Source organism: Dryobates pubescens, chromosome 7 (genome assembly GCF_014839835.1).
Source record: "Dryobates pubescens isolate bDryPub1 chromosome 7, bDryPub1.pri, whole genome shotgun sequence".
NCBI classification, from domain to species: Eukaryota; Metazoa; Chordata; class Aves; order Piciformes; family Picidae; genus Dryobates; species Dryobates pubescens.
The window spans coordinates 25,436,245-25,461,166 of NC_071618.1; the positions used below are offsets into that span (position 1 = coordinate 25,436,245).

Consider the following 24,922-nt stretch of genomic DNA (forward strand, 5'->3'; position numbering starts at 1 on the left):
ACAAGCTATTTTTGACTGAGAGAAAATATATTCATCCCAGCAGAGCTTTTCCTCTAACAGGTCACTTTCCAGTTACGTACACTTTTTTGAAGAAGGGGAAGTCATGCCTTTGAAAGGGTCCCTGCTTTATCCCAGATTCATTTAAAAGAGTTTCACATGTCAAGTGTAAGATGCATTTCCTTGCTTTTGATTCCTCTTTCATGCACTTACCCTTTTTGCTTTTTGTATTGTCTATTCACATTTTTTCAAGAAAAGTCAATACAAAAATAAAGCTAAGAAAGATAAATAACAAGGATTCACAGCATCCTTGTCCAGTTTGCTCACTGAATGATAAACTTACTCAATGAATGCCAGGCTCCAGCAGTGCTCTTTAAAGCTTGAAATCAAATGATTTCACATTTCTCTTGTGAAAATTTTCTGTGCATCCTCCTACCTAAGTGGAAGGTTGATTGTGCCAGGACTGTCAGCATCTCCTCGCAGTGGACATCCACTTGCTCCGTCTTACAATAATTAACGGTATGTTCATTATGTTACTGACTGGTTCTTTCTTTGCTTGTCATTAGAACGTTTTCTCTGAAGCTTACCAAAAAAGTGTGTTTTAACACATGAATACTTAGTCTTTATTAAGCCCATCTTATTCAGACCTGTCCTTTCTCATCTAAGGATATGTTACCATCAAAGCCACTAGGGCTTGTCTATGCTAGAATTTCACTGTTGATTAGTTTGCTCTCTTCATTCACAGTGACTTACCTGTATCGAATTGAAATGCATCCATGCAACTCTGCTATGTCAGCCTAAGATACTTTCCTTGTTAATCATTGCATCCACAACTTTACACTTGTTTGAATTAGCTGTTCAGCATTCTAAGCATTTATCATGTTGTGCAATGTTAAATCACTCAGGTCTATAATTTTAGCATGCTGTGGCTCATTTACAAGAAACTACAGGAATCCTGGGACTGAGGTCAAATGAGCCAACTCCTGGGAGCTTCCCATCCTGCCAGCACCACTTCTCAGCTGCTCTCCAGCAGCCTGGAAAGCACAGAACCAAGGCTCAGCAATTTGAAGAGTTGTTGGTGCAAGGCAGGTGGCAGACATGAGGTTTTTTTCTGCTGATCTGGCCCTTCAGTTTCTGTGGATTGGGACAAGACCTTCCATCAGGCATTGTTACAGAAGAGCCACCATGCACAATTGAAGGACTTGGGAGCTTATCACAATTCTCTATTCCTTGTCACCTCAAAGTTGCAGGAGCAAAGGCTGTTGAAAACCCACCTCAGCCAACAGGAAACACATTGGGCCAAGAAGCCCTTGCTTCTTGGCCAAGCTACCATGACAGCTAAGGGATGATGTCAGGCACAAGATGCTGCAGCCAAACACAAGGCGGTGGGAAAAAGCAGCTTGCATTCTCTCCATTCCTCCTGCAACATGTTCCTATTTGCTGTATCATATTTTGAAGCAGGTGAAAAAAAAAACAGGAATACCTGAGTGGGGCTGCAGGAAAGCTGGGAAGAGACCTTTTCACAAGAGCTTGTAGTGAAAAGGATGAGGACAAACAGCTTTGAACTGGAAGAGGGGATATTTAGACTGCCTATTAGAAAGAAATTCTTTACAGTGAGGGCGGTGAGACACTGGACAGGACGCCCAGAGACGTCATGGATGCCCCCATCACTGGAGGTGTTCAAGGCCAGGTTGGATTGGGCCTTAAGAAACCTGGTCTGGTGGGAGGTGTCCCTGCCCATGGCAGAGCGGTTGGAATGCATGATCTTTAAGGTCCCTTCCAATCCAAACCTTTCTATAAATGTATGAATCCACAAAAATCACAGGGGAAGAGTCCAGGAAATTAAACAGAATTAAAAGACAGTTTATTTAATTCAGTACAATGAAATCTGAGCTAGGGGCAGAATCATTGAATCGTTTAGTGCTGGGAAAGACCTTTAAGATCACCGAGACCATCCATAAAGATGTTTCTCCGGGGAAAGGCGAGCCCCTGTAATCGCTTCGGCCTCCAACTGAAAGGGCCCCCAGCTTTTCCTCAAGAAGGCCGCACATAGAGCAGGAACTCTGCAGGGCCCCCAGGCCACCTCCTCGGGGGCGCGGGACGACGAGGCCTGGCGTACCCTTGCCCCGGCCTGCCCCGAGGTCAGGCCTTTTGCTGCGGGGGTAAGTAAGAGGGACAGCAGCAGCCAGGTTGCGAACAGAGCCGGGAGGGGTCCACGGCTCCCGCCCGCCCTCCAGGGGAGCGCTGCAAAAGCGCGTGGCACCTCCCCTCCGTCGGGTGGTGGCTTGGCCTCATCGGCTTGCCGTAGTGGGGCTGACGGGGGGCCGCTGCCGTTACCGCCGCCCGCAAGCCTGCCTGTGAGACTTCCGTGCTGGCAGAGCCAGGCCGGGCCGCCGCGATGGCGCAAAACGGGCCGAGTGTCACGCTGTCCCTCACGCTGCCTATCACCTGCCACATCTGTCTGGGCAAGGTAATGGCCCCGCTGCTGCCCTTTCCTCTTAGTCCTCGCCTGAAGGCGGCCCGGTGGTGGGTACGGGGAGGGGAGGAGGAGGCGGCCCGCAGCCCTGAACCCACTGGATTTGTCTCTTTAAGGGGATGCAGCTCTGCGTTGGGAAAAAAAAAATGAGATATGGGGTCCCTTCTCCAAGATGGGGGAAAGGCAGGGGTGGGGAATGCCTCTTCTCGGTCTAGTCCCTCTCCCCGCCTCGAGGAGAAGAGGATCTCATCACCCAGGCAGGGCCTTTCCCACCTGCGAGCGAACTGTGCGGCCCCCTGGTCGGAGTCTCGGGGCTGTTGGAGAAACCCTAATCCTTGAAGTTGCCCCTGCTCGGAAACATGGATATATGGCTTCCAGAGTGACCGGTTTGGGGTTGAGTGGGGGTTGTTGGTTGGTTGGTTGTGTTTTTTTCCCTTCCGGTATCAATAGGATGATCTCTTAGAACAGTACGTGAGTTTGTGTTTGAGCGTAGTGCTTTGTCGTAGAGGACAAGTGAAACAAAGACGGGATATATCGCCACGTGGATTTAGAAAGTATTGAGCAAAACTGCAGCAATCTGGAGAAGCAGTTTCCATTTTCTCCGTCTGACCCGTTCTTGGTCTCTTTTTCATCTCCCTCGGGAAACAGAAGGCTTTTGCTAATCTGCTGTTCTGTAAAAGCCCCAGAGCTAATTTCAGAGCTGTCACTAATTGCTTCTTTGTACATTCCCCACTACTCTTTTTGTTGTTGTTGTTTCCTTGCTCTCTGAAACAAAATAAACCTCTTAAAGCACAAGCGTAATTACAAGGGAAGAGAGAGCCTTTTATATTTGTACTCCGGCGTTTATTGCTTGGTTTCCTTGTACTTCATGTGGCCTTTAAGTTCTTTGCTCATTAAGTGATAACCAAAGAATGGGCACTTTTGGTTGTACAAAGTAGGTGTAGTACTGGTAGTGAAAGTAGTGAAGCATCTCCTTTTTCTCACCTCTTAATAGAGGGGGATACTTTTAGAAATCATGTTTACATATTTCTTGACTTTTCTGTGGAAGATGAGCAAGACTTCCTGGATGTGGTCCTTGTTACCTCTTGTTTCATATTTTTCTGTTTAATGGAAATGGAGAACACAAATTTACTGTGTCTGTAATGCAAAGTGAATACTCTTGAAAAGAGGAGAGTGAAATTAAGCTGAATCTGGTCTTACTGACTTTCTAATGTAGACACTTGATAGATTCACTCATGTTTTGCTGTAAAGTCACTGTTTCATATTTCTGCTTCTTTTCTGAAGTTGATCAGGAAGTGATTTCCATAGTTTTCTTACTTGGTATCTTGCATGTCTAATAAAGGTACTCAAATGCTTTCCTTTCTAGATGCATGAAGGTGTTTATGTGTTGTGACAAAGATTGCAGCTCTGGATACCTTTTTTTTTTTTAAATACATATTTCTGTCACTATCTTGGAACTTCGTGAAAAATCTTAATCAGAAAAAGCACTTCTCTCAAGAGTAAGGTTAGAAGAAGAAAAAGTTATTTAATTTAAGGGAAAAATCTTTCTAGTTTTGTCCTGTGTTGTAGGGTGCAGTAAAAAGTGTCATGGAGGGTTGACATATTCTGATACTTCTATGTTTGTAGCATAGACTTCAAAATGAGTAGAAGGCTCACCTTACAATCAGAATGCACCTCTTGCTGTCTCTGCAAAATATGAAAGGACTAACTGCAAAATAGGAATTATTCCATGTCCATAATTGTGAGGGAGTAATAAGAAATGTTGAAGAGAAACTTATTCAGTAGTACTGACCACTCTTTCTAATGAAGCAAACATCATGAGAGGACATACAGACTTTAGCACATTTTGTTAGTGTGAATGGTGTCATCAACTGTATTGGCAAGATGTGCAAATAACCGTTTATAGTAAGACTTAATTGATTGGATACATTTTATGTTTCTTACCTGAATGTTCTTTTAACACAGTCTGGACTATCTTCTAAGATATCTCTGTTCTGAAGTACTGAGCAGATCAAAGGCAAGCAGATAGCTTGCTTAGGCTTGAGCACACGATTCTGTGTGCATTGAAACATCCTTAGGGTGTCTGGGAATTCATGGCATCAGTGTGCCTATTTTACTATGTGCCTTCTCCTCCATTAATGTTGCTTGAGGGTCCAGAGGTGCCTTTGAAACGACCTGTATGTGTGATTTTGGTCTGCATAGTAATCACTTTATGTGTAAGGGGAAAAACAAGAAAGTTGCTCACCTACCTGATCAAGCCTTCTCAAAACAGCTGTAGGCTTTCTAGAAATGGTAGTTCATTAAGAAACTGAAACTGTGCTAAATGCTTCTTTTGTAATGAGTATGTCACAATTTACCACCCCCTTCACAGGGGTTTGTCACAGTCAGTGGCTTAGGGACCTGGTGAAAGGCAGTGGCACCCCTAGCCATTGTGTGACATTTCAATAGCAGCTTCTACTGTTGTGTCATGGATTACTTTGTGTGAATCCTGAGCCAACAAAAGCATACAGCTCAGCCCTGAAATGAAACTTGTAAAGGTGTGTAAATCAGAAGCACTGTACCCTGGAGAGAAATAAATGTGACTTACTATTTTGCTAGAGATATAGAGTAATCATTCACTTGCAAGAAGTGTGCTTCCATGTCAGGTTTGGGGTAACTGAGGGTCTCTTGCTCCCCAGGGGGGAGACCTGCCCTCCTGAAATGTCTTTTCCTGTTTGGATTATGTTATGCTTTTCTGCTCTGTATCCTGTCATCACCATCCATATAACTATTTTCAGGCTGCTTCTGAGTAAGAAGTATGGCTAGAGAAAAAGTTGTTGGTTGTTTTTCCTTCTAGTTGATAGTGGAAAAGCTGGATACAGCTCTTTCCTAGTGAAGCAAAGCAGTAGATAACAAGATAACAATAGATAACCATTAATTAATAAAATTACTTGAAATGATAATATTTAAATATTTCCAAAGTATTGGTGTGATAATGCTTGCATTAATCACAAAAAAAGCCTCCTTAATTACAGGTGAAAGAGTGCAGATGCAGTGAGAAATCCCTTAACCTGTCTCTATTCACACCTTCAGTAATTGGAGTTTCTGTTTGTATATAGTTAGAGCATTTGGCTTCCTGAACTGTCATGGGAGGTTTTAAAAATGTTGTGAATCTTGTGATGTAATAGAGGCATAGAGAGTAAACCAGAGAAGAAGCTGACAAATTTGGGTCTGAATTCAGACCTTGTGTGTTTCAGTAGTAGAACAGCTGGTTCTTATCTTGTGCAACACTGTTTGTATGGGCACAATTACTACAGGACCCATCTAACCTGTTTTCCCAAGTGTTTTTTGGCTGTCTTTTCCAGTTGCTTGCTTCTCCCTGTCAGCATTTTATTTTTCCCCTTCTACTTTAACTACTTTAAACAGAATGAAAGAGGAAGATCTTGAGGTTGATGAGGCCTTCTTTTAAAGTTGAAAGGATTCTCTTGAACTTAAATCTATGCGCAACACAGTAGAATCTAAAGTAGTAGCTATTGATACTTCCGTGTCTCAAAACAGTTTCTTGGACAAAGAAAGGGGTAGCGGAAAACCAAGTAATCATTTCTAAGACTCCTAGCACAGATATTAATGTTAAGTCTTAAGAGTGAATATTACAGTAAGCCATGACAGTAGCTGCCATAAGACATAAGTATAGGAGAAAGTCTTTTTCTTCTGTTTTGTATTTGGTCCCTCTACACACACTTACTTTCAAGCAGGGTTTATAGTTAAATGACAAGAGACAATAATGTATATTCATTAATATTTTCTAAAAGTTTGTTTACCCTGCTGTTTTGGAAGGGTTGGGAAAGCTTCTTGAAAGGATCTGTGTCTGATTGGAATATTTAATCCTTCAGTTAGCAGCCTCGTTCATGGGTGATGACTTATTTAGTAGCAATGCATATCTAGCAGGAGGTTTGAATTAGTGATTGCTAGTTCATGTTTCTGCTTTGTGGTTTTAGCCCTTATCCCTTTTAAAGCTGATTTCCATGAAGCTGATTACGTGCAATCTAGAGTTAATCTGTAACACTATCCATTTCAATGACACCTCTTCCAAGGCAAAGTGCTGGTTGTTGCCAGGAGCAATCCCTCATTCCCTCACTTTCAGAAATCAGTTAATGCTTGTCTTTTGGTCTCTTTCTATCTAGGGAGGCAAACGAACTTCAGTGGAGTGGTTGACTGCAGTTCTTGGAGGCTGTGGGTTGAAGGAAGAGTTCCTGCCCCACTGTACATTAATGCAGCCAAGGACCCCAGTTTTGCAAAAATGGTTCTAGCTTTGATGCTTTCAGTAATGGGAGAGTTTGGTGTTGTGAGTCATGAGGTCACTCCAAGCTAGCCCTGTGAAACAAGTGTCTCTTTCCTGCAGGACCAGAGTTGCACCAAGATATAGTGTATTTTCGTATTCTGTTGTTACCTGAAAAGAGTTTTAAAGTAGTCATAGTTTCTTTCTGTTGGCTTTTATTTTGTCTCTCTTTTTTTCTTTTTTCTTTTCCTTAATACTAAAAGGTTCGTCACCCAGTCATCTGTGTCAACAACCACGTGTTCTGTTCCATTTGTATTGAAGTGTGGCTGAAGAACAATAATCAGTGCCCAGCTTGCAGGATTCCCATCACACCTGAAAATCCTTGCAAGGAGATTATAGGTAAGGACAACTTTAGGCTTTGAAATAACTTTCTGATACTTACTGCTGGAGGAGATACTTTTTAATCCAAAGATGCCTGGATATTTTTTCCCCTCTGTTTTGTTGGTTTGGTTTTTACCAGCATCTGATGAAAATCTGACTTTAAATCTTTCCAGATGCATACATAATAGCTACAAGGTAAAAATTCCACAGATGATGTGTATGTTAATGGCTAGATTATTCAGAAGCAGCAAGTATCCCTTGACTCTAGTAGTTGTTTTTAAATCTTGGTTGGATGATGGCTTTAACTGAAGAAAGTGCATCACACTTGAAGTAATCTGCCTATGCATTGCAACTCGTTGACCTAAGAGAATAGGCCAATATTTAACTGAGGAATAGTGTACTTAAATCCAGAATCCAGACCACATACTCATTTTTCCTTTTGTTCACCATTTCTTTCCTTTTGCTTCATTTTACAAAAATGTCTTGTAGCACAGAAATAAGACAAAGCTACAACACCTGAATGAGGATTTGAACTTCCCCAGAGCTAGGAAATGCTGCGATCTTCGTCTGACATAATATGTCAGCTCAGCTATTTGGTTCTGAGGGAAAAATATATCTGAATATTCACTACTTTAGAAACTTACACAGAATCAAATAGCTGATCTGACAGGGTACTGATAAAATATATGCTTGATTCCTCCCTCCTTAGCTCTGTTTTTACAGTGTGGTCTTAAATAAGATAGGATTCTGTCAAGGAAAATTAGCCTGTTTAGCCTGGACTGCAAGTGAAGGGGCTTTAAATCTACTGTGGTGGTAGATTGGTACAATGTTAGTTGTTGGTAACATAAAAAGCACTATAAGGTGGATTACTAGTATTGAACTGACTGAAAAGAAACAATATTAACTTTTCTGTCATTCTGTGCTGCTTTGAGGAGGAACAAGTGAAAGTGATCCCATATTTAGTCCAGCAGTCAGAAAACACCTACGTAAAGCAAGGCTTGAATTGCTCCACAAAGAGTATGAGGTAAGAATATGGGGGGTGGTGGCAGTAATTCTGCTAAAGGCATGGTGGCATTCTTTCCATGCTACAGATAGCCAAGTACAGCCAATTCTATAGTTTTGTGGGAATTTCAAGTGGTATGTGACAGTTTGCTTTTTGTTTTGGTTTCAGTGCAAATGCAAGCAATTCCTTGTTGCTGAGGGAGATTATATTTTTAAGACTGTTGCCCACTCTAACCTTCTGGCATAGGTTAGTTTTTATTCTTATTACTTTGTTTTTTTTCTGGAAGAGTGTGAACCCTTGGAGGTTTATCACCACTCTCCTACCAGAAAAATAATCTTAGGAACAAGGTAAAAAGCTGTTAATAAGGAACATGCTTAATTTTCTTTTCCCCTCAGCTGCTGGTTCCTTAGTAGCAGGAAGAGGATAAGAGAGAGGAAATGGACACTGTATATATCCTTAACACTGAGGAAGGAAGGGCTTAAGGTACAGACTTGCCTGTAGCTCAGCTGTTGTCCTTTATGAAAGGAATCAGGAGAAGGAGGTCTCCTGCCTTTCTACTGAATCAACTACAAAAGCACACAGATAGGCATAGGATAACATAAATTTCTTACTGTCATGCTGAGGGGGAAATAAATTAGTATGATTATTTGTGCAAATATGTCTTGGCCGTAAGTGGCCTCCTTTAGTAATCTCACCTTGAGCAACTGAAGCATATAAGTGGTGAACAATGCAGGATCAATTACTTATTTTATTCCTTTAAAAACAGGCTTTTGAATGTTTTGGGTTTCTGTGGCTTCAGACTGATACAACCAAGAGCTTTGTTCTTTGCGTTTTGAGAGTCTTTCCTAAGATGTTGACTAAGTTTGTGTAGCTGGAGCAGTCCCTTCCAGGCCATTTTAAATCTTGACATTTTCGGCTCCTGAAGATGTGATGTTTCAGAATTATTTGAGAGAAGCATTCTCAAATAGCAGCCAATGAGTCAGCAGAGGACGACCTTAAGAGCACTCTTGATACAAGAAATCCTCCCACAAAGTGCCCTAATAATAGATTCATCCTTTGAAGCTTTTGGTCTACCCACCAGTTTGTTCAGGGTCCTTTATGTAGTCAAGGGATTCCCTTCACTAAAACCTTTGCTATGGTTGAGAGTGAGGTTGATTAAAATCCTGCCTAGAGCACAATACATAAGCATACTTAGATATACGTGTAATTGAAGGCATGCATCTGAGCTTACCAGAACTCATGTTTCTAAAGAGCTGTGGGAACTTGCCAGTATTATTTAATTAATCTCAGGCATCATTTTAATTCCTGTGAATTTCTGACACCTTTAGGATGAAATAGAATCATTGCAAAAAGAAGTGGAAGATCTGAGAGGTAAAAACCTCAGTTTACAGACACAGCTAAAATCTCTTCTGGATCCTACGGCATCAGCTTTGTCTTGCCAAAATGAGAAAACTAGCCAGTCAGCAAATGAAGCAAGTACCAGTGGCCCAGAAACCCCAGAGGAATGGAGCAAAAAGCTGAAAACTGCCAATGACATATATGAAAAAGTGATGGATAATGTGGAAAAGCTAAAAGAGGTAATAAATACCTTTCTCCAGCTGTTTTGTAGTGTAACTGTCTTGTGTTAGTTAAAGGGGAGTGAAAGCTAGCATGACCTCTGGGTACTTCATAGATCCAGAGAAGAGGAAAAAAAAAGGTAAAATTTGAGTTCTAGTGATTCTTGATATATCATAGTATTCCCATACAGCCTTTGCAAGTGTCAGATGTTATTGCTTGTTCCAGTGAGTCTTGTATGTGACTCTTTTTCAACTCCTCTGTCACTCTGTGGCTGGGTAATTGGATTATAGTAGCACTTGTCACAGTATTGATGACCAGATTTTTCAGACTTGCAATAATCTATATGATATATCTATTTTACAACATTCAGTGGCCAAACACAGCACAGTTGGCTGAGGAAGATTGTGCACTGTTGCCCTCCCCACTGGCCTGTATTTTTGGTGCAATTTGCTGAGACAGAGTAACTTGACCCTTTGACCAAAAATACACTAGCTTCAGCATTTTATGACCAGAAGCTCCTTTACTGGAAACCTGCAGCTTTTTATACATCTTTAATGTAATATAAATGAAAAAAGCCTGGTACCACAGAAGAAGGTATTCAGGATATAGTCATGTGAGAATAGATCTAAATAAAAATGCCTTGCAAAATCTACCTGTGGATGCAAGAAGGATTCTTCAGCCGTTGGAGAGAAGAGTGAAATTTCAAGATCAATTTGGAAGGCAAGGTGAAAAGAACCAGATTTGGATTTATTCAGAATGCCATCTTTCTTTCTTTGTTTAACAGTGCTGGGCTGCCATCTGAAAAGCAAAGCATGATGTGTTTAGGACTTTTTTTTTCCCCCCCTTTGTAAGCATTTATAGTGTATACACTTTTCCTATGCTGCAGACTCAGAGGCCCACATTATACTGTTCTGCCATTCTGTTGTTTTTAATGGGACACTTCTAGATGTGCCTCTAAAGCGAATTCTGGCCCTGATTGGACTGTGAGATAAATACTGAGAGGAATAAACTGTGTTTCCAAAATTAGCTTTTTCAGACCCAGAATTCAACTTTACAGGCTGGGACTCATCATCTGCCCTCCTAAGAGGATACCAGGAGCTTCAAATCACTTGTAGCGGGCTCAGGGGGATTCATATCGGGGAGTTCTTTTCTGCCTAATTTTTTAGTTTGGATTAGGTTAGGTTTTTTTCTGTAAAGGTAAACTGTACTGCTTGAACATGTCCAGAGAAGGGCAACGAGGCTGGTGAGAGGCCTCAAGCACAGGCCCTATGAGGAGAGGCTGAGGGAGCTGGATTTGTTTAGCCTGGAGAAGAGGACGCCCAGGGGAAACCTTATTGCTCTCTACAACTACCTGAAGGGAGGTTGTAGCCAGCTGGGGGTTGGGCTCTTCTCCCAGGCAACCAGAACCAGAACAAGAGGACACAGTCTCAAGCTGTGCCAGGGGAAGTTTAGGCTTGAGGTGAGGAGAAAGTTCTTCACGGAGAGAGTTGTTAGCCATTGGAATGGACTGCCCAGGGAGGTGGTAGAGTCACCATCCCTGGAGGTGTTCAAAAAGGAATTGGACATGGCACTTGAAGCCATGGTTTAGTAGTCATGAGGTGTTGGGTGACAGGTTGGACTTGATGATCTTTGAGGTCTTTTCCAACCTTATTGAGTCTATGATTTGCCTTTTGTTGTCATTGTTTTGATTTGGTTTGGGTGGGGTTTTTTGTTGGTTTGGTGTTTGGTTTTGTTTGTTGTTTGTTTGCTTTCATGGCTTTTTTTTGGCTTTTTTCCCAGCAGCTTTAGCAAGAAAAGGGGTTTAAGTTAATGGAGTCTTTCAATTTGGTTGTTAGATAAAAATAGAGGTTTAGATGGATTTTAGGGACCAAGTCTGAAACTGTGATTATAAAATCATTTAAGTTGCAAAAGAGCATTAAGATCATCAAGTCCAACATGCTCTTCCCCATCTGTTCCCTGTTCAACAGCTGCTCCATTCCAGAAGTACCTAAAGTTGCTTGGCTCTTCTTTCAGACCTTATTTCTCTTCTGAGCATGCACTGACCAACACCAGTCTGAACAGCAAGACTTCTTTCCCACCTATACTCAATTTGGAACTTTCTTATCTCATGAAGTACCTGACCCAGGAGCTTCAGCCACCCATTGCTTCCCAGTAAGACAAGGTCCCTCAAAGTGGCAATTGCTGTCACTTTCTGCTTAAAGTAAGACTGAGTCAAGAAATAGCAGACATCTTTATCATTTAATGTAGTATCATAAGTGTGGAAGTGAAGAGGCAAACTCAGTAGCAGAAATACTATACAAAGTACACCCATGAGTAAACCCGGATCTCTCTTCATATGACAGGTCTTCCAGTCCTCTGATCATTCTTGTGGCCCTTCTCTTGTAGCCTTCTTCATCAGATATAACTCTGGATAATAATTCTGTTAAGCAGAGGAAGCATCGTCTAACTGAGACTATGAATTACAAGTCATCATAAAATCATAGCATGCTTTGGATTGGAAGGGACCTCTAAAGGTGGTCCTGCTTTCAGCATACAGAGACTGAGCAGACTAAGTGCAAAGAGTATTTTATGCTTGTTAGGGTACTGGCATTCATTGTTCTGAAACACGGCAGCAGGAAAACTTCTGTGAAGTATCTTGTTAACAAGAGTGTCTGCGGAAATGAGGAGAAGGAATTGACCTCAATTCAAGAAGTAAGGAGGATTGTGAATCCGGAGTCTTAATCACAATGTCCTGGAAGAAAGTGAAGAAAGACTGCAAATAGGTTGTCATAATGGATTTGCATCCACAGGATAACTATGCTTTAAAAACATGCCAAAAAAACCCAAAGCAATCATACTCTGATTTGGAATGGGGGAAGCTGTTCAACATAGTTTTGCTGATACCTGCACATTGTAATGTTAATGTACTTAACGTATTTAGTCATGTGGAAAAAAAAACATGGAATTGCCATTAGTACATCTCCTTAATGACTTTCTGTGCTAACTAACGTAGCTGCCTTTATTTCCCTAGATAGGACACTTGCAATGTATTTTGGGAATATAAATAAAAAATGTCTGTTCGCTCTTCAGTTTTGCAAGCCATTTCCCCTGGTGATTTTTAAGTGGTGTCCCTGTCTTGAGGGCTGTTTCCTGCCTTCACATTTCTAGTTCTGTCTCTTTAAAAAAGGAGAAACAGCTTGTCCTATAAATATTAGAAGTCATTTCTCATTTACTGTATACTTATTTTTTTCCTTTTCTTTTCCTTAGGCAAATAAGAAACTGAGCATGGAAAACAATAGCCTTTTAAGAGAGAATTTGCGACTAAAAGCTGAAGTTGATAGTAGATCACCCCAAAAGTATGTGAATATTTTAAAAGCTAACATATTTTATTTAGAGACTGTTTAACTGTTGTAGGACTTTAAGTTAAAACTGTGGTGGTGTACATGGTGTTGCATATCTGTCTGCAGGTAGACTTTGGAATTCTTATCCTCGTAGACCTAGGTGACAAATGCAACTTACAGAATAGCTGCAAGACTACAGTGAAAAAATATGACCTGACTACAAGTGTTATTCCTTGTATTAGCTGGCCAATTTGAGGGACTGGGTTTGCTAGATGAATTGCACTGTTAACTTTTTTGTTATTGGGGACCTTCTGAATCTGATACATGGTCAAAGTAGGTCTGTTACTGAGTGCAAACGTTCTAGTTTGGATTTCATTTGGTTCTTCCTTTTGCTGCCTTCAGGGTTTGTTTTGTGTACTTAAGTTCCCCATTCAATGAAAGTCCCTGATAGCTTTGTGTCTGGGCAAAGTTTTTGCAGCATGAGAATGCCATCCCCAGAACTGACACTTGTGTTTAATGCTCTGTATTAAAACAGTTATACATCAACAGTTACCTCAAAAAGCAGAAACTTTGCCATACTGATTATGATACCTCTCTGTGGAAGTACTTTGGGAAACAATTTATATTTAAATTGTTCATATTTAAAAAGCTGTGTGCCTTTTTTTTGTTGATTTTTGTACCTTTTTTTTTTTTGTCTTACTGGTTTAGAACCTGGAAAGCTAGAAATAGCATTGGCTGAAGTTTTATATGGTGCCTTTGAGGAAGGGGGTTGGGAGATACCTGTGTAATGTGAGAAGAGAGCTCTGGATTTTGTTCTAGTTCACAACTCACTGGCTGGAAGATGAAATTCATCCTTACAGAGAATTTGCTTGCCAGATTTCCTGTGGTCTCAAACGACAAGCAAGAAGCATGATCCTTGTGCTATGCTGTTAAAAGGCATGAAAGTTCATTCTGCCCTGAAAATTGCCTAATAAAAACGACAGAGCCCTGTTTAAGACCTTGACAATGGAAAAAGCATTAATGGCATGAATATCTTTCCCCATAAGATAACAAGAGTGAGTTGGCAAGGACGGCAAACTTGAAAAGTAAATAGGTGTAACTGAACAAATCCTAGAAAAGAAGAGCCACAAAAGACCGTCTCATCTAACTTGATTTTTACTTTACCGATGTCAGGTATGCTCCCCAGTGGAGAGACCTGCCATTTTTTCTAGCTTGAGTGTGATTTGCCATCTTGTTGATCAGAAAAAATCAGATATCAGAGGGGCAAGGATGTGACAAAATAGTTTTTGTGGCAAGTGAAGTTGATTGTTTTCCCATCTTGAATCTAACCATACAATAGCCAGGCGCTTTCTTCTTTAGAAGCACAAATATAGTCGAGTGTTACTAGAAATTGGGTAATATCAAGGTCTTTTTTGGTTTTGCACCCCAGATGCCAGCCAAATTAGCCTGTCTGTCTCTACTATTAAACTTTTTTAGTCTCCAGAACAAATAGTCATGTTGGGAATGATCTTTGGCCTGTGCTAGCTCCGCAGCTGTACGTGGGAATTGAGCATATGAGATGAATCAGGCTTAAACTGGGTGAGGAACAAACACTTCAGGAGTCTAGACAATCACATGTTTGTAACCAGCTTTTGCTGTTTTAATCAACTTCGGTTTTATGTTGAGCTCAGGGGTGAACTGCAAGAATTTAAGTATATGCAAAGAAAAATCTGTACTGGAAGAAAACCTTCCACTTCAAATTTAGCAATTTTGATTCACCCTATTTATACCCATTCAGTTTTAGTCATAAAGTCCAGACTTAATTTGTCCAATTCTTCTTCACAAGTGTGACTTAAAAGTAAAATTTTCAGTTACTTGGTTTTGCTGTACTCTCAGGGCTCTCCAATATCTGTGGTTTTCTGAAGCAATAATGTTTAGTGGGTACTAGGTTCCAAATAAAGGCTCAGTAGCACTAATTAGAGCAGAAAAGCTGTCTTGTGTCTTGCAACATCCTGCACTGATGTCTTGCAATATCTTTTTTTGTGCTGCTTCTTTTCAACTGGCACTTCTGGCACGAATGGCCAGTACTAATTCTGCTAAATATCTACTTTGAAAGTTACCTTCCTACCTCATTTTTCATTTGTGCTGCTAATGTCCCCTTCCAAAGTGTAGGACTTTATACCTGTTTCTTGGCTTTCATCAGGTCGATGTTTTGATGCACGTGTCAAGCTTGAAACAGTTCTTTTCAATTCCAGTCAGGTCGTAGGAAGTGTCTCTCATCTTAGTGCTGTTTGCAGACATTAAAAACAGACTTTCACTCTTGCAGTTATTAGTCTGGTCAATATTTAGGTCCAATCTAATACCCAAGAGCTGTGGGGTTTTTTTAACATTTTCCTAGACCTGATGTCAAACTTTTATAGTATCTAAAAGTTTCAAGTAGACTTCACACAGTGAAGAGGGATTGCAATAGCTGTTTTCTTATTTTGCTTATAAAGTCAGAATTGAAGACATAAGCATTGGAGCCTGACAATGTCACTACAATAAAACTTTCTTCTGTCCAGTTGCAGAGATTTGCCAGCACAGTTGTTTCAGTGTACTTTATTCAGAATTATCCAGAAGGCAATTTTTGGCCAAAGTTTCTGACTGGCTCTCTAGTGCAATTTTAAATATGTACCTGACTGGGTCTTCGTAATTGAGGGTCACCACCATTGTTTTATTTGTCATGAGGGCTGGAGCTCCTCTCCTATGAGGAGTTGAAAGAGTTGGGGTTGTTCAGGTTGGAGAAGAGGAGGCTCCAAGGAGACCTTATTGTGGCCTTCCAGTATCTGAAGGGTTCTACAAGAAACCCTTTATTATTTATTTATTTATCCAGCCCAGGCTGGATTTATTATTATTATTACCTTTTTTCCCTGAAACATTTCCAAGAGTAGACCTTCACCAGAATACCATACTGCAATACAGTTGGTATATGCTCAAAAGCAAGTAAAGGTAAGTTTCTTGCTCTGATTCTTACCAAAGACCTGTGTTGGTCCCTCATTTCTCAGGCAAATCAGACTGATTGTTGGTGGTCGTTGCGTGCTCTTTCTTTGCTCTTTCCCTTGAAGGAATTTCAGTGACTTCCATTTTCCTGATACAGAGCCGGAAAACTTCTAAAACTTAAGTTTCACAGGATGATAAATCCCTATTGCTTCCAGCTCTACTTAAAATAGAAAACTGTTAAGTTTATTGGCAAGGCACAATGGATCTAAAAGCATTTTTGGCAAAGGGATGTTTGCTTTTTACCTGAAGGAAAATAACTAGCAAGTCCATCTACTCCAGGGTATAGTGTATTTTATGAATGGTTAGATTCAAATGAGCTTGAACCAGACTTCTAGGCTTCCTAGGAGTCTTTTCCCTAAATATTTAATTTCTTCTGCCACTTAAAATCCCAGTCTGAAAAAGTATCTGCAACATGGATAAAATTGTTGTATTACCTCTTTTTCTCTGGTTTTGTGAGTTACTTTATTGTTGTTGTTTTGATCTGTAATTTTTTCCCCCCCTTTCTCCAGTTTTACTGTTATCTTGTCAAGATTTGTGACTTCAGATACTTGCACACTGAAATCTAAGGCTGTTGGCTTTTTAGGTCATTTTGTATGACATTCAATTTTCATCTAACACAAATACTTCCACTCATGCCAGACTATTTGATTCGGTCTGTATTTCACTGAGCCTATGAATAGACTTCTGGTAACCTGCGTCCAGGATGCAGAGAGTACGAATGCTGCTATCTTCCTTGATAGAAAACTGGGTTTCTTCCTCAGCTCCCCACAAGCTTGATGTGCCAGAGCAGTGGCCATCATCAAAGACCAGCTGCAGTTTTGCCTTAAAAGTACATAGGAGAAAATGCTATTTAGTAGCCTTCAAAGCAGCTTTGACTTCTTAAGTCATAGTATTAAAACCTGAGGAAGCACCCACTCCAGGAGTGAAGATCTAAACTTTAAGCAGATGGGTAAGGAAACTGAGGTCTCATTGCTTGGTTTTGTGGGTGAGTGCAGTCATTCTGAAGTGATCCTCTCTGTCTTAAGCCATTCACCAACCTTGAGTAGGATGTCTTTCCTACACGGAAAACCAGGGCTGTTTCACTGAAAGAGCTTGAGATGCTTTGCACATTTGTCTGAATTCACCTAAGTGAAAGGTAAGCTCTTTTCAAAGAAAGTATCTTGGATGTTCTGGTCAAATCCTGTTGCTGTAGTCATCCAACAAAGAGTAAAGTTTAACCTTACTTATGTGATGTGAAGGAAGTGGATTTCCCTGATGCTCAGGAGAGGTTTTATGAGGAAAGTCATGTGTCTTCAGATGGGTTTGTGTTTTGTAAGCTGTGATGGAGGGAATTTACTGCTCAATATTTGCTTATATTGAAAATAGCATGTTATTTTTTGAGCTTAGTAGAAACACTTGCTATGGCTCATTTTCTACCTCCTTCAAAAAGGAGGTAGAAATCAAAAAGGACTAGGGGAATGGAATGAAGTTGGAGGTGGGGAGATTCAGGCTGGACGTGAGGAGGAAGTTCTTCACTATAAGAGTGATGAGGCCCTGGAACGGGTTGTTCAGGGAGGTGGTTGAGGCCCTATCCCTGGAGGTGTTTAAGCCCAGGCTGGATGAGGCTCTGGCCAGCCTGATCTAGTGTGGGGTGTCCCTGCCCATGGCAGGGGGGTTGGAACTAGATGATCCTTGTGGTCCCTTCCAACCCTGACTGATTCTATGATTCTATGAGCTATTCTGTAGAGTGGAAGGGTTATACTCAAGACTTCAGTGGAATCAAATTCTGTTACAGATTCATTTGTTCATGACATCAGGTCTTAAACAGAGCAGCATGATTGAGGTCTATCTCTTGACGCTGATCTCTTGGTTTTGTTTTTTTTCTTTTGGGTTTCCTAGTAAAAGGCCCCATTGGACAATAACTGCTTGGGTTTTCTTCTTTGCCTATGACACACTTCTAAGGCAATTGTATGTAACTTGGGATATTGTCAAGATGTTGCTGCAGATTGCAGATCACCTGTCATAATTGATATAGAAGATGATTACAGAACTCATTCTTGTCCAGCTGCATTTGGTACATAATATCACAGAAAGGTCATAGACATCAGTAAGGCTTTCAGCTATGCTGTTCATAAATTTCTTCTCTTTTTCTTCTGATCTGGATTGTGGAACCCAAGTGAAAAATAGCTATTTAAATGATGGGTTTGGTTGTGCACTCTGGCATTGCCTTAGTCTTGAACTCTGACAAGTCCTGATTGTGGATTACCATTTCCACTTCTCACCCTTTGTTTCCTTGGAAAAACTGATCGTGCTAATATATCTAAGCCACAGGGTGGTCCCCAGTGTGGGCCATCAGGTGATTCGAACCAGGGAGTCGTCTTCTGCACCGTCCTTACAGCTCCAGTCTTCTGCAAATGGTTATACAGGAAAACGATTTGATGCAGCTGCTTACTATCCACAAAGATAAATATTTGTATAAGGTTGTGTAGTTTTAAACTAAGTTGGTATGAGTTTAGGTGTCAACGAGACAGATATGCTGCAGACAGTGGTCACTGATGTATGAAAATAAAACCCTAAAGCTGAATTTGTAGAACTGAGAGATAAGATGAAATTTGTTCTCTTGTAGGTGAGAGACTATTAAATTCCCCAAACAGTTTCTAACTTAACATCTTCACGAGTACTCAAACATAACTGAGAGAACAGTTGTGGAATAATGTGAAAGAGCGTTACTGAAACATTGTAGGTATAACATTAGTTCCTCTTGCTCATTGTACATGAGAGCTGAATGCAGCTTCCTGGTTAGTGTCAAGTTAGAATGATGCTAAGACAAGAAGGAAAACTCTCATTGAGGAAAGGTCTTGACATACAGGATTCAAGTGCTCATCTAGACATCCATTGTCACCTCAGACACATCCAATGAGGATGTAACACATCCAGTACACCTCTCTGGGGCTAGCAGCTGTGATACAGGACCTATAGAACACCTGTACCCTTCCAGAGTCATAGATGGAGGCCAACATTCATGTAAAAGATCTTAGGCCATCTTAAACGTCACTGTGTGTCTTGTGTTAAAGAATCCAAATCCCACCAGAAATGTCTTTATATTCACACAATCATAGAATGGTAGGGGTTGAAAGGGACATCCAGAGATCATCAGGTCTGCCAAAGGAGGATCACCTAGGGCTGGTCACACAGGAATGTGTCCAGACAGGTCTTGAAAGTCTCTAGAGAAGGAGACTCCACAACCTCTCTGAGCAGCATGTTCCAGTGTTCCTTACATTAAAGAAGTTTATCCTCATGTTGAGGTGGAACTTTTTGTGTTAACTTTGAATGACCACTAGTTTCTCTTGGCTTTTGGTTTTCTATGGCAAGGACATACTTGAAACAACTGCAGTGAGATACAAGTTCATTGTTTAGGTAATACAACTAGAGAGTGAGACCTTAATACTGAAAACACTTTGCCCTTGTGTAGGGGTGTGAAAAGTGCTCTTTACCATGTATATGCCAAATACCTTACCTTCTGCTGAAGAATATATCAACTTGTTACCAGGTGTGAAATGGTGCAAATGATTGAGGAAAAAGAATTTATCTAGAAGTGTCAGATCAAACTTTAATTGATTTTCATGCAACTGTACTGCACTCATTGTTCCTGTTATCATCAAACCCCTGTACACTGCACTGGTTAGGCCACACCTTGAGTACTGTGTCCAGTTCCGGGCCCCTCAGTTTAGGAAAGATGTTGACTTGCTGGAACATGTCCAGAGAAGGGCAACAAAGTTGGTGAGGGGTTTGGAGCACAAGCCCTATGAGGAGAGACTGAGGGAGCTGGGGTTGCTTAGCCTGAAGAAGAGGAGGCTCAGGGGAGACCTTATTGCTCTCTACAACTACCTGAAGGGAGGTTGTAGACAGGCGGATATTGGTCTCTTCTCCCAGGCGGCCAGCACCAGAACAAGAGGACACAGTCTCAGGCTGCACCAGGGGAGGTTTAGGCTGGAGGTTAGGAGGAATTTTTACACAGAGAGAGTGATTGCCCATTGGAATGGGCTGCCCGAGGAGGTGGTGGAGTCACCATCACTGGAGGTGTTCAGGAGGAGACTTGATAGGGTGCTTGGAGCCATGGTTTAGTTGATTAGGTGGTGTTGGATGATAGGTTGGACACGATGATCTTGAAGGTCTCTTCCAACTTGGTCTATTCTATTCTATTCTATTCTATAACTTTTTGGCCATGGCACAGCTTACTGCATATCTGGAGGGGGTGCAGAGGAAATCTGAGATGGGTTCTGGCTTCTTTAACCAAAATGCACATGTCTTTTAAACCATTTGCTGACCTGCTCGAGCAGTTACTACAACAACTTTGTCACACTAGGGAGGAGGACTTGGTTTAAGCATGTGCCTTGTAATATGGCTGGCTTAAAAAGCCATGTCCTTGAAATGTTGGGAAATCATGCAGGTGTCAAAGACGGAACAGAAAGCAACTACTGTTCTGGTGCTTAATTGCAGAGGTAAGTGTAGGCAGCAAGTCATACGCTCCATTTCTGAAATCCAAAATTGCCAAGCACATCCCTCTACAACAATTAACATATTAGTGATGCTATTTGGCTTTGAACCACATACCGTGGTGTGGGTTGTTGTTTTTTTTTAACCTGAGGACACTTGTTATAAATGTTGCACTTGAGAATACAGTGCTTCTTCCTCATAAGCAAATCTCAGGCTGTCACTAATGCTGTCTGCATTAAATAAACATACTGCACTATTCTTCCATTAAAAAGGAATTGCCAGGTATGCATGTAAATGTAAACATGTTTAATTTTTATGTCAAAGTGTCTGCTACAGCAGACCCCAGAAAATGTTGCTGGTTTTATGTAAGGATTTTCCCCCATCTCTCAGTTTGCTATTAAGTTAAATTGTGGGTTTGCATCACCTCTATATCCTTTATTAAGCAGTGTAGGGTAAACAGGTCTGTTAAAGAGAAAGGTAAAATAAATGCTTTTGGATCACCCAGGGAACCAGGAAGGGTCTTATTTGGGCTTTGCTGTGCCACAATGGCTCCTTCTGTATTTTAAACCCAAATCTGAGTTCCTTTTACTGATGGAAGGCATAAGCCAAAATATGTTATATAAGGGAATGCTTATACGAGGGTTATTTCATTGTAACCTCCTTCAGTTGAAAACGAAATTGAAACATTCTTGAGCAGTGACTCTGCTTTTATCCCATTGCCCAGGGGAGAGGGAGAAAGCCTTGTGCACCCTTTGTCCCATTCTCCTCTTGCATGCCACCATAAACAGTGAAATAGCTTTAATCGATGGAGAACAACTTGATACCCATAGAGTAAGCAAATGAAAATGGTCTGCCTTCATTATTATGAAGACGAAGGTAATTGGGTAGAGGTCCACGCCTTGATAGATTCCCAATCCAGCTAGCTACTTTTAGGGGGGAGGAAAATAAGCAAACATTCCTATTCTAAATATAAAACTACTGCTTCACTATTTTGTGTATAGAAAACTGAGTGGCACATACACAAACTCTGTGGAGCTTAGGCTGATCTAATTTTAAAAGTGGTCAAGTACCAGTGCTGTAAAAAAAAAAAGGAGGGTGCTGCTTAGACTGTTGTGTGAATGTTCCCCACCACTGAACCATCTCCATCAAAATCTTCAAAGTCCACAGCCAGGTGGTGAAATATGAGAGTGGAGCTGTTTGCTCATGTCCAGTTTGTTTTGGGGCCTGTGATGCTTGTTATTCCTTTCCCAAACTGCCCACTTAACTACATTGCAATTGTCAGCATAGAGCAGTTTCCTACTGCTTTGCACTCAGGAATGAAAAAGACAAAATAGATTTTGCTGGAAAAGCACACATAGATTCATGGATATTTTGCCAGCATAGTCACAGGCTACAAACAGACCACCTTCAGACCTTGCTGGTTTAAGGGCTGCAGTGAGAGCATTGTGTGAAGGGGTGAGGGGATGGAATGCACAAAATGAAATGGGAATTCCCTGTGACTGAAAGGTACTGAAAGGGCGATAGACAGCCAGAACAAAGAAACAATTCCATGTAGTGTTTGTGCTGGAAGAGTGAGTATAAGCTTATGCTGTAACATGGAACTGCAAGATGGAAAGCAGAGATCCATGCAAGCTCACATACAAAATTGTCATTTCTTTGTGATAGAAAACCTTAAGTGTCAAAGTTGTAGGGTAGCTGCAGGTCCTTTCCTCCTTCCTAATAATACCAGAACTTTAATTGTTTTTTCTTACTGTAAATTGAAAGCCTCGAATGGAGATGGGAATTCCCCAGTGCCCAGCTGTCAGTGACAGGTTAGAATTAGTCAGGCCATATAGTTGAAACCTTCACCTGCCCTGTGGGGAAGGTCAGTCTTGAAAGCTGGTGGAGGATGGGGGGAAGGCAAGTCCATATCTTGGCAGCTGAAAATGTGCTCGTGTTGAAATCCCCACAAACACACACAACTTTTATAAACCACAAGTGGCAGGACGTTTGTTTTTTTATTGGAGTGAGGGAAGAAATAAGATTGTTCTGACTGTAAAGCCCAAGAAAACAAGTAGCTCTGAAGTAAGTGGAAGTACATCCGCACGACAACCAAGGAAAAGCTGTATATCTACCAGGAACATAATTGAAATGGTCTGTATAAGTATTTAAACCACCTCAAAGGACTATTGCAGTTTCTGAATTCCATATTGGTATTTTATATTTGACAAGGTGACATTGTGTAAGAAATGTATTGTAAAACACTGCCGTACTGTAGGAAAATGATTGAATGTAAATATTTCAAGATGTGGACCACTGTTCAAATGTTATCATAAATCTATGCCATTGTTTTAGGGGATAATTCTTCATGCATATTTGAGTTGAACTGATAGAAGCAGCCCCTGGAAGGGTAATCTGCTTGTTACTGCCTTACTACCACTAATAATTTCATTTTGGCTCTTCAGATGTTCCCCTCCACCTGTGCATTATAGATGATGATTTATATCTTTTCATAACTAGCAGAGAAAAGTTCTGATTTCTGTTTTCAGATTAACACAGTGGTTAATAGCTTTGTTCCTGAAATGAGCTCACAAAGCACCATGACAATGTCCTTTTCCAGTTTAATATTTTCTTTCTTTTTGAATTCTTGCAGGTTTAGTAGGTGTACAGTAGCTGCCCTTCAGTCCAGAGTAGAACAAAGTGAACGTGAAATGAACCGTCTGAAAAAGGCACTGGAAAGAAGCGATAAATACATCGAAGAAATGGAGTATCAACTTTTACAGCTGAAAAACGCAGGGGAAAGAACCCAGACAGTGAGCACAGCTGGTGAGAGAGCGCTTTCCACAGACGCTGAAGGAGCTGAGAGCAGTGAAGACACAACATGTCTGCAAACCCAAGTTGAGGAGAAAAAAGCTTTGACTTCCAGTCAAAGCCCTGACAGTCTTGAACAGCTGAAATGTGGTGGAACTTGTTCCAGCTCTACTAATCAAGATGGTTCAAATGGTTCAAATACCCAGGGTCCCCCAAAGAAAGAACTATTTCCAGGATGTCATGGGGTTCTCCTGGATGAAAATACTACAAATATGGATGCCTGCTTAGAAGAGCAATGGAATAAAATTGAGGAATGTACCCCATATAAAGATGAAGAACTTTATGACCTTCCACCACCATGCACTCCTTTTCTGTCTCTCAGTCGCCTTCGATTGAACACTCCTGATGGAAAAGAAAATGCAAGGAAACCATCAACATTTCTGAGAAAACTGAAATTTGAAAAGTTTGGTGACGCTTCAGATGACTGTAGCAAAGATTCTCCAGAACACAGCACAAGCAACTGTAATAGCAAAAAGAAGCTAAACTGTTTTACTCCAGGAAAATCAGGTTTTTGGGGGACGTGCCCAACAAATTTTGCTGAGAACTTAGATTTTGATGAATCAGAGCAAAATTCAGTAGCTGGTCAGTCAGATGAGCCATCCACAAAGTCCAGCGATAAAACAAGTTCTTCCTTACCTAAAAGGTTACATGCTCTCTGCTCTTCTGAAATGAATCGCACAAGAACCTCCAGTGAGGCATCTATGGATGCTGCCTACCTCGACAAAATTTCTGAGTTGGACTCGATGATGTCCGAGTCAGACAATAGCAAGAGTCCATGCTATAATTTCAAGTCCTCTGATCTTGATAATTCTTCAAAGTCAACAGAGCACTCTGAGCTTCTGGATGAAACTGAGAAGAAACTGGAAGAGATGAACGAAGAAGAGAGTATCAAGTGTCCGGAGACAAGTGATATAACAATTGACGGAACTGGGTGGAAGCCTGCTACATTTTCCATCCTATCCCCATCTGAGCAAGATATGAACGACCACTTTCCACTGTTTACAGGCCAAAACATAGTGACTGGTGATACCAAACCTCCAAACTGTTTATTTCAAAGAGACTTTTCCCAGAGTTTGCTATTCAGTAGCTCACAAAGGTTGTCTGAGGAACAAAAATTCGGTTCCTGCTTTTTAAAGATGTCATCTGACCTGCATAATCAGCTTAATCCTCCTTGGGTGTCTTCCTTTGTAGCTGAAAAGAAAAATAAAAATGTCAGTCAGTCGACCAAGAGGAAAATTCAAAGCAGCCTTTCCAGTGCTAGTCCATCAAAAACCACCAAAAACTGACTCTGCTTGGAAATGGAACATGACTCAAAGACATCAACCTGAAAATGTTTAATATTTACAGGTGAACTTAATTTTTAATGACTGCAACGCAATCTGATCCTGTCTTTTTCGACTGTGTGAAAACTGAACGTTCACTTGCCCATTACAAACTCTTTCCTAGGGGAGAACCATTCCAGATTCTTTCTTTGGCTAGGCATTTTGTTTACTGGGGGGGGGGGGGTGTTTCATTGTTTTCAGGCTACATGGTCTTCCAGTTGTGACCCTAATGGCTCCCTTGAACAGGACAGGTTTAAGTGGTCT

General features: G+C 41.0%; 1 protein-coding gene across 1 annotated transcript; it reads left to right on the forward strand.

Annotated features, from left to right (window-relative positions):
* Positions 1-2,309: 2,309 nt before the first annotated feature.
* Positions 2,310-24,830, forward strand: OBI1 (ORC ubiquitin ligase 1). Its single transcript, XM_009907407.2, has 6 exons — positions 2,310-2,467; positions 6,995-7,130; positions 8,045-8,136; positions 9,444-9,692; positions 12,919-13,007; positions 23,119-24,830. The coding sequence occupies exons 1-6, from the start codon at positions 2,396-2,398 to the stop codon at positions 24,620-24,622; spliced, it is 2,142 nt and encodes a 713-aa protein (XP_009905709.2). The 5' UTR covers positions 2,310-2,395; the 3' UTR covers positions 24,623-24,830.
* The last annotated feature ends 92 nt before the right edge of the window (positions 24,831-24,922 follow it).